Source organism: Spinacia oleracea, chromosome 1 (assembly GCF_020520425.1).
Source record: "Spinacia oleracea cultivar Varoflay chromosome 1, BTI_SOV_V1, whole genome shotgun sequence".
In the NCBI taxonomy this organism is placed as follows: Eukaryota; Viridiplantae; Streptophyta; class Magnoliopsida; order Caryophyllales; family Amaranthaceae; genus Spinacia; species Spinacia oleracea.
This window is the reverse complement of record NC_079487.1, coordinates 119690295-119700805: the sequence shown is the minus strand read 5'-3', so window position 1 is coordinate 119700805 and position 10511 is coordinate 119690295. Positions and strand designations below refer to the sequence as shown.

At 35.0% G+C, this 10511-nt stretch overlaps 1 protein-coding gene across 1 annotated transcript; it reads right to left on the bottom strand.

The window, feature by feature from the left end:
- Positions 1-6179: 6179 nt before the first annotated feature.
- Positions 6180-9317, bottom strand: LOC110795105 (40S ribosomal protein Sa-2). Its single transcript, XM_022000087.2, has 5 exons — positions 9075-9317; positions 7675-7937; positions 7374-7571; positions 7049-7247; positions 6180-6463 (listed from the first exon to the last, which is right to left on the bottom strand). Exons 1-5 carry the CDS (start codon positions 9208-9210, stop codon positions 6369-6371), a joined length of 891 nt encoding a protein of 296 aa, XP_021855779.2. The 5' UTR covers positions 9211-9317; the 3' UTR covers positions 6180-6368.
- Positions 9318-10511: the final 1194 nt, after the last annotated feature.

Sequence of the window (10511 nt, the reverse complement as noted above, 5' to 3'; positions counted from 1 at the left end):
GCTCAATCCTCGAAATTAAGATCCTGAATACAAAAACTAATAGCTGATATTTATAGTCTTGCCCAAAAACAAAGTTAAAAAACGGAAATAAACTTAAGAATCCGCACCCAAGGTTGTTGTCGCCCGATCGGGCAATGGGCCGCCCGATCGGGCAATCAGCTCGTAAACCGCCCGATCGGGCGCACATACAAACTGCACGATCCTTTATCTTCAAAACGGCGTATCTCCTTTGTTATTCGTCAAAATTAGATGAGTGACCACTCGTTCGAAAGCCCTTGAAGTCTAGAATCCAACCCAAATGGAATCACTTCATTTAGAGTAGTAGAACTTATGTTATGATCAAAAGAGTAGACGAGTGCCGGTTTTCTACTTCTTTCATTATTCGCTTTGCTTGAAAACTCTTCCAACTCAATGTTTGTACTCTCGAAAGCACATAATTAATCTCTTGTATTGGTTCAAATGAGTAGAAAATGCACACAAATATGCTAATTCCTACAATGATGAACTTAAAACTACAAACACACTACAAGGATCACCTTAGTACTAAAAATCGCTCCGAAAAGCTCATTTGAGATCAAAAAGTACTAAGGTACAGGGGTAAAAACACTATAAAATATGAACATATCAGTAAGCTCGTTACTGTAATTTGTGAACCTCGTTTATTTATGCAAAATTAATTCTGTGTAAAATAAAATCTCTAGGTTGAGTATTCGATGTGGATACCATAAAGGTCTTCCTTACCTTTTATCCATTTTTTTGAATGAGTCAATGCTTTTCATAATTTACATTGAGCACGTCGAACTTTGTCAAACTATTTTCAAATCTTCCATTTTTGTATTCCTTTATTAGTCTTAGGTTTGGATAAAGAGGACGAGGTTAGTGTGCAACACCACTACACCAGCACTCTGGACGAGTAATTTAATAAGTTCAATTAACAACTATTTTTACCAAACAATTAATTAATTTTTTGGTATTGATAAAGTCACAAAAGCTAAGGAAACAAATAATACAGATGAAATTCAATCTCAGGTCTTTGATACTACTTTTTCAAGACTTTACCTATTAAGCTCGTTGATATCCACTTTTACCAAACAATTGTGAATGAGTGAGTCCACTCATCAATCATCAATCATCAATCTTCAAACTTCTCAATTTTAAACTTTTAGAAAATGTCCACAAGTTGTATCAAATTGAGTATAAACATACAATATGCTTAAAACTATAGCTTTGATTAAAGCATCTCATATTATCACGCGTGATAGATATATATATGATCACTTAACAAATTAACATTTATTATTTTGTTGTTGTTGTTGTTGTTGTTTGGCCATTGAGAACTTTGGGATTTAGCTTGACACACTCCTTTTGTTTGGCATGTTAAGCTCAAGCATAATATGCAAGAAAAAAAAAATTAAAACTGAAAAAAAATATAAATAAAATGGATAAGAATGTTTGATATCATTTGACCTTAAAATTAATAATTAAACTAAAAGATCAACCTAACACTGATAATTGCAAGTTCGCATGCAGAAGAATGACATAGCTCGTGCTACTTGCTCCACTAAATATTTTGTCATTCATCGTAGAGTAGTAATCATGCAACTTCCATTTCATTTTTAGATATCAAAAAATAGTACGTAATTATATATCCCCTAGTTTTTATATTTTCTAGGGGAGGTTAATTTGTGATTTGGTGCTTCTATTGTAATGGAAGTAACAATATTCTTAATTACAATCTATTGGTTGGTCTTTTTTATATACAAGTATATATATTTTAGATATTCTTTTCTAAATTATTAGATGTTAAGTGTAAAGGTGAAGGGATATCAATACATTAATGCCTCTCGGGTTTAATCAATTTGTATATTCTCATTTAAGACCGTAGTCTATTGGCTCATTCCCAAATAAAAAGAACTTAGCCGGTAGAATATGAGTTTGAAATCGATTAGATTTGGGATCAATGTACACTGATTTGGATAAAAACAAAAATATGAGTTCGAAATCGATTAACTTTGGGTTCGGTAGACATTGAATTGGATAAGGATTGATAAATCAATTTGTGGCATGGAAGAACGTCGAATAATCTGAGTAGTTATGCTCAAAAAGAGTATGTGAGGAACGAACTAGGCATCATGCCTCACCTAGCTAGAGAACTCTAAAAAATGTAACTTTTTAATTAGTTGTGAAACCAACTCGACCTTACCTTCTAGAGCCATATAGCCAAGCTTGACCCCCAAACTATATTTCATCTACTAGTTACTCTAATGTTGACTATAAAGATTATGACATTCTAGTTAACAAAATTGAAAGAAAAATCAGCGATATTTGAATAAAAAGATAACGAGACAAGATAGATCTTTTTCAATTAATCGCACACTTTCTTCCGATTTCCTACAAAAATCATAACAAGGCCGGGGAAGTAGGCATTGGCAACAAGTAGGGACACAATATATGATACTATGTCTAAAAAATGTGATATATTCTTGAGTTGCTACAAATCTTTGAACTCTTTTTCACAAAATGATGCCTAAAAAGTGGGATTTTGTGTGCAAAAACGGCCCCCTCTTTGTGTAGCATAAACATTGATTGTTGTTGGTGGAAAATCAAAGAAAAGGAAGCTAAGTGGAACAAAACTCGATTAGATTGAGTGACTTTCCCTAGAAAAATACCATGGCTTAAAAGTGTATTATCTTTATGAGTTATCCAACCAAGTTCCTTGAATATGTTATGACAGTTTTGTGTGCACCACTTTTAGCTTAAATGAGTGGAATTAGTGGGTGGTTGTCACATGTTGCATATATTAGGGTAAGGGAGTTGGAATTACAAAACATTTAAGACATGTTTTGACATTATAATGATTATTGAATATTTGACTGTCTTCTTTTTTATAGTGATCTAGTCACACATAAAAAATAAAAATGCATTTTATCAAAAATCTGACTATTTATGTATGCACATTCATGGATTATATAATACGAAGTGTTAAGTGCAGTAATGTAATTTTAAAACTTTAGGTATAAATATCGGCCAATAAATGTTAATTATAATGTGTGCATATCTTTTAAAAGATAGATTGGACTAAGAGCGAACGTTAATTTGTAATGTAGAGAGTCCATTAAACAACCTATGTATATCTAAAATGATATTGTGCACTTTCAATGCTATTTTAATGATAATTCAATTTGGAGCTCTTTCTTTCTACTCGTACTTCCTAGTTCAGTTGAAACACTTTAATCTAAATGAGAAAATGATACGAAAAGAAAATACACTTTGGTTTAATTCCTAACTTAATATACCTGATCGAGTGTCAAACACTCAAACAAATGTTACAAATGTCATGTCCAGGGGCGAGGTTTCATGTTGGCCAAAGTATGTCATGACCTCCTGTAATATATAAATAAATCAAGCTAATATTTACTAGTTTGGACTCGCGTTTAGATCCCTTAACAATCAAGTCTGATTTTCTGCCCCTGGAATCATATGTTCACGTTCACTAGTGTCTTAGCTAGTGACAGTTTGAGAAAATAAGAATGTATGCTCTTCACTTGGTCGAAAGTGGTGGCATGGTCGTCAATCATCGTTTGAGAAATATCCTCTTATGGAGGCTCGTGTAAAAGCCGAGGAAGTACAAATACATATCAGATATGTATGGGAAAATACATATCAGAACATAAGACAAAAAAGGAAAAATGACAAAACAATAATTAAATGGTACTTTTCTAAACACAAATGGTACTTTTTTTAACAGAATGGTACTTTTTTTATATGAATGGTACTTCCTTTTTTGTCTTTTAGCTATTTGTCTTTTAGTTGATATGTGTGTTACCACACATATCAGATATGCGAAAAAACGAACCCTGTAAAAGCCTAGTTGAAAATGTAAACAAGGCCTTTGAGGCTTGAGTCCATCCAATGAGGGAGTACGTGCTGGTTGCTATTCAGTTGAATATTAAATATATCCAAACTGTCTCACCTTATTACTTTACTAATCTTATACGCACCATAAGAAATAGATTTGTGTTGTTACATTTAAACCTGAAATAACATATAAAAAATATAATATAAGTGCGATGCATGTGAATATAATAAACATATAAGTTAGATAGAGTCGAATGCATATAAACAGATTGATTAAAATGATAAGAAATTTATTTAAGGTGCTATATTGAATAAAATTCTTCTTTGTGCTTTTCTTATTAGGTCGTTGTCATTATATTCTCTATTCTATAAGAGTGGAGGGTATTTTAGTAATCCAAGAAAGACACCAAAAGGTCATTTACTAAAATAACCTCACATCTTCACTTATATAATAGAGACTAGAGATCGAGTAGATTGGTCCAACAGCATCGATTGCCCGGCCCGGGCTAGAAAGGTACCATTACAATTTACTACCATATGATATGCATGGCCCTTAATTGGAAGGCCATACATGTAATGTCCTGGCTACGGAGTACTCCGTACTTTGCCTAGGAGATAGCTACGCGCCTATGCCCTACGGAGCAGCATAGGCGAACCATGATGATGCGTTGATGTAGCTACAAAGTATGGAATGTCTAATGGAGCGCTAAAGAGGATTTAATTATTATCCTTATCCCTCATTTTATCCCAATTCATGAAATAGTAAATCCTTATCCAGTTATTCCCTCTACCAAGCAGGGATTGGCCAAACTTCTAGGAGTACTAGGGCCCCAAAATGAAACGAAGCTTGGTGTAGCAGCAGAAAGTTATGTGATACCAATTACTTCCTTCGATCCGGAATACTCTCACCGCTTTCCTTATAAAGTCGTCCCGTAATATTCGCACCTCTTTCTTTATTCCCTCTACCAAACAGGGATTGGCCAAGCTTCTACAAGTACTAGGGCCCCAAAATGAAACTAGGCCAAGCTTGTTAGAGCAAGGCAGATAGTAAACTAATTTACAGATTAAAATAAATGTGAATGATTTATCCTGATAACTCCAGCTGAATTGAACCCAATTCAAATCGCGACAACCCCTCTTTTTGCTACCACTAAAAGTATGCAAGTCATGTTTATATGTTTAGTTTTAGTCAAACTTTGTTGATGATTATCTTGAACAAATGTCATGAGGCAGCCCATTATAACACGTACAACTCATGTACCCTCTAGACCTCTACCTCTCACTTACTACATGTTTAGTACTATTAGTTAAAAAAATTCAAAATACATCAAAGTCCAACTCAACTTGGTTATATCTATGTTTATGTTTATCAAAGCACAACGGAGAAAGGAGCAGGGGTATCGGAATTGCTTAGCACAAGGTCACGGAAGAATGGGAGCAGAAAACGCAGATCAATACAACATATTTGTTGTTGGTGGCCAGAATTTTTGGGAAAGGGTAGCAGCAGGTGAAGACTGAAGGGTAAATCTGTTTTTAAAGGGGTAAATACGTACTACTACCTCCGTTCCTAAATGATCTTTACGTTTACTATTTGCACGGTAATTAAATAATTTTGGTGAACATGTGATGGTGAGATAACAAATGAAAAATGAGTGACTAATAATTGTCCAACAATGTTTTTTTTTTTTTTTTGATTCAAAGGAGAAGGGAAGCTTCAAAATAACAAAAAGACCGAAAGGAAAGAAAAAGCTAAAAACTAAACTAAATAATCTCAAGGTGGCACAAGACGAGGCATAGCTACTCTTCTGATGTCCTCCTCCAAGATTAAGCCGAACTCAGCCGGAATAGTATCAAGATAAACGAGCCCATTAGAATGTGCGACGCCCCGATTGGCTAACCAATCCGCCGCTCGATTTGTGAGAATGAAAATTAATATTACACTATTGTAAGTTGGGAAATTATGGTGGGCCAAATGAAAGTAAAAATGGAAACAATGTAGAGTGTAAAGAACTTTCAGGAACGGACCAAAACGGAAAGCGTAAAGAACTTTCAGAAACGAAGTTAGTATAATTAAAAAAATGAGGGTATTTTTAGCTAATGAGGACGCCGAATAAAACCCCCCTGAAGATGATGTAGAATTGTTATGTACGATGTTGTATTTTTACACGCACTCCATTATAGTTAGTGTCTCAGTGTGTTGAATCTTCTGCATTGTCTTAGATAGGTTTATTTTCTGTGTTTTGCGTGGGGCTGCATGGGAGTGGTGAAGTTTGGGAGCAAAGACACAGATTAAACTAACCCGAAACATAAAACGACACAGATTAAACAAACTTTAAGCTTCTCTGAAACTCATTTCTCCATAAAGATCATAAAATACCCCATTAAAACAAAAACACTGATTGAATTACAATCACTGGTCACATTACTTGACAGTCTACAACTAGAAATGTATCAAAGTGTGTAAACTTTAAATTCAACGGCAAAATTTCAGGGTCCTCTGAAGTATTCGCTCATTGCCATCCAGTAGCAGGTGGAGCAGCAACCTCTTCCCAACCTTCGGAAATTGAAGCTTCTGGAACTGCTACTGCTGCTGCTGCAACGGGAGCTGCAAACAAAAACCATCATTTTAGGCACAACACAAAAGTTTCTTCTAACATACTTTCACTATGCAAAAACCTGAGAATAGAGATTCTGTATATTTCATCCGAGAGTCCAGCTCCAGCCCTTTTATATTATCTTCCGGACGTAAGTTTATTATGATTTGCTATTTCTTCTCTATGATAGAATAGTCATTCCTAATTCTCTATGTAGAATTTGATACCCAGTTGACAAGTTTGTTCATTGCCTGTTCACGTTGGAATTCCACAAGTTTTCATAACCAGGTTTCACATTTACAGCATATATCGCTGTCAAGAGTCTATTTCAAATACCTCCTCTGATTTTTCAAAAGGGGGTAAGAACTTCGAAACTTGAAAAACAACTGCCATGGCTGAGATGCACTATATATATGTATGAAAAATTGAAAAGTATATGTGAAATAATGTATCCACTAACTCGGGAAACGAATGCATTCCACATATCATCTTAGAACGACCAAATTTGAAAACTAATTTTTTCCTATAAAAACCTTCACAATCAACACTTACAACAAGAAATTTCTGGCTATCTAAGAAGCAAAAGAATTAATTACCTGGAGCAGTAGTCCACTCAACGTCAGAAACTGCAGGAATTGGAGCACCTGAAGCAACTCCTTCTATAAGTGGAGCAGAGGCCCACGTGTCTCCGAGAAGAGCAGCACCACCACCGTAGTCACCATAGTCAGCAACAACAGCTTCTTCCTCATCTGTTTCTTTTGGCTCTTCTGGCTCTCTGTAGAAGAACAAGTCCACCTACACAAAATAGACATACATATAAAATCAGCTAAAAAAACATGTTTCTAAGACCATTTTAGGAGGGAGGAAAAACAATCTAGGACTAAGACACAAGAACCACTCAGAGTAGAAATCTAAAATTACCATCACATCCCATTTCTGTCCCATGCGAATGGATCCACGCATTTGGAGAACCATTCTAACCAGTAGCCAAAACAAACAACCAATGCTGTGCCTTCCTTTGTTGTTAGCGGGGATGGCAATGTCAACATATCTCATTGGGGAATCAGTGTCACAGAAAGCAATGGTAGGGATATTCCCAAGAGCACCTTCTTTGATAGGCTGCAAATATGTCAATGAAAAACGTATGCATCAGAAGAATTAAATAAGACGGCAATGAATGATGAAACATAAAAATTTATGACAAAGGGCATGAGACAATAACCTGATGATCAGTACGTGGATCAGTCAAAATGAGCAGACGAGGCTCACAGAAACTAGTCTGAAGCTGATTGGTGAAGGTTCCAGGAGTATGTCTACCTGCAATAGCATGGGCTCCAGTGTACTGAGCAAACTTCAGCACAGCTCTCTGACCGTATGGTCTAGCTGACTGAACAATAATGTCCTGAGGGCTCTCAATAGCAACAATAACCCTAGCAGCCAATTGAAGCTTTTCCCATGTCTTTCCCAGATTTATGATGTAAATACCTGATATTACATACTGTCAGATTAACAACTGTAGCAACTCTAAAAGATAGATATAAATTCAATTAGGAATTTTGATAATATTTAGAACCCTGATAGATACACATTAGAGAAACCCGTGCAAAAGGAAACAACTATCCACAGATGTTTTAAACTATTGGCGGGACAGAAATATCAAAAGACACACACCAATTACAAAAGGAAAATATTGCCAAACTTCTTTAATACACTAACAATACCATGTTAACACACTTCAAGAGAAATATGTTTTTGTTAGATTGCAGCTTGCTTGAACTTACGGATAGCCAGACAAATGAGAGATAAGAGTATGGTGGTATAATTTAACATAAAGGAAAAATCACCACAACGGGCTATGTATTTAGGTGTTGTCACACATAATTCTACAACATCTAGGTACCTCACACTCTAGGATAAATCAGTCTTCAAATTTAAATTCAAAATCCAACCCTAAACCTATGATCAGTAATCTCAATTCTTCCGGTTTCAGCAGACCCGAATAATCGAAAATTGACACGGTTGTAAATGCATGGGTAAAATCCTAATGCATAGAGGATATGGACTAAACTAGCATTCCCATATCATAGATTTCCTAGAATTCAGTTTAATTAACATGTTAAAACCCATATAGCCTGCAAATACAAGCAATATGTAAATCTACAACTAGAAGTAACCTATCTCTAGCTGTATGTAGTTGTCACATTACTAATTCGAATTACAATTTCGACACAAACACAGTGAACTATAAACTCAAAACTACACGTTTGCAAAGCATTAATATGAGCACAATAACAGCATTCCATTATAGTTACATCCACACTCTTCTTTGGGAATAAGCAACTGCAAAATTACACCTTTTAATAGCATTGAAATTATTTTATAAATCTCATCAATCACAACTTCAATTTCTATCTCACTAATCACTCAGAAACCAGTAAAACCACAAATTAGCAACTCCAGATAATCGGAAATCATATGGTTTTGTTTAAATCATATAAACCAACAAAATACAACAACCCCGGAAGAAAAAGAATGTAGATTTATATCTTAATCATTAAATGCAAGACAATTTATATGGGTAATGATAATAAAACTCAGTAACTCAGAGTATGAGAAAGAGACCGTCGGAGCGACGTTTGTGGGTGTAACGCTCCATCTGAAAGTCGCAATTTTTGGTGCCGAGGTGAACATCGGCGGCAAGCATCATTTGGATGTCCTGCTCCTTCTGGCTCAAACCTCTTGATCCCGCTGACTCCATTTTTGCGGCTAAGATCGTTCTCTCTCTGTATTGAAGAAAAAGGGTTGCGAATTTGCGATTCTGCGGGAGAAAGGGAGATTAGGGTGAAACGATAAGAGAGAAAGAAGGCAGAAATTAACACACCCAAACCCTAGTTTTGTTATTTACTTATCTACCCCTCATCAACCCATGTTAGTGTACCAAGAATATGTTTATATGTTTATCAAACACTAATTTTTGGTGTTAACGAGAGATAATTGAATATAAAATAATAAATTAACTAGAGAGACTAGTATAGTCGCACGGTTTGTAATCTAAATATAAATTTATATGAATTTAAACTATAGTGGTAGATAATAATCATCATAATAGAGGTCATAGATATTCTGCTAATTAAAATTAATGATGGATAACTTTTTTGTTAACCTATTTTTCGTCTTATTTATTAAAAAAATAAAACAAAAAAGGATACAGGGACAAAATTATATTCGTCATCATTCATCACCTCTATCAAAATTAAATTTATTTTAATCCACCATTCCCTTCGATAGTTATATCTACCTTAATACTCGTCTCATCTGCCTCATTATCCGACCTTAACACATAACTCCACCATTTACTTTATTTTTCTAGAGATGACGTTGAGACGGGGCGCGACCTTTACATCGTACCCGTCGAAAAAATTTCATCCCCATCCCCGCCACCACCAGTGATAGAAACGATAGTCACCCCTCCCCATCCTCGTCTCGAGGGGTAAAAAATAAAATTCATCTCTGCTCCAACACCCACCAGTGTATCCACATCCACCTCAAACCCTCCCCTAGACTCACCTATTTTTTTCGGTAAGAGTGTTTTGAATTTTAAATCTTTTTTCTAGAGAATTCAACAATTCGGTTATCTGATTAATTAGAGTAATTGAGTAAATAAACAAAACGTTATACTACATAATGTATAGGATAGTATCCTATCCCTCCCAATTTAATCGCCACATTAAGTTTTCACAGAGTTTTATATGATAAGTAGATTTTGGTTTATCTATTATATTTAAACACAAAAGTAGTTGAAGTGAATGAGAGAATAAGTGAGACCTTAAATTTTGATAGTGAGAAGAGAGATTTAATATATTAGTGAGTTCATGCCATAAAAGAAGTATGAAAATCAAATTGACGGTCGAAAAAAGAAAGTGCGGCGATTAAATTGGAATAAAAGGAGTGTAAAAAAATGTTGATATATTTATAATGAATTAGATGGAGGATAATCAAGGAAGGCAGGTCCAATCTAAAATCCATCATCGCTTCATCACCCGCGTTGGATCATACATT

What these genes read in the sequence shown, in the direction of transcription:
- LOC110795105 (XM_022000087.2), bottom strand. Translation starts at nt 9,210, where the DNA reads ATGGAGTCAGCGGGATCAAGAGGTTTGAGCCAGAAGGAGCAGGACATC. An exon ending in CCACAAACGTCGCTCCGACG is followed by an intron (nt 7,938 to 9,074) that starts GTCTCTTTCTCA and finishes ATGTAATATCAG; the next exon opens with GTATTTACATCATAAATCTG. An exon ending in TGAGTGGACTACTGCTCCAG is followed by an intron (nt 6,464 to 7,048) that starts GTAATTAATTCT and finishes TTTTGTTTGCAG; the next exon opens with CTCCCGTTGCAGCAGCAGCA.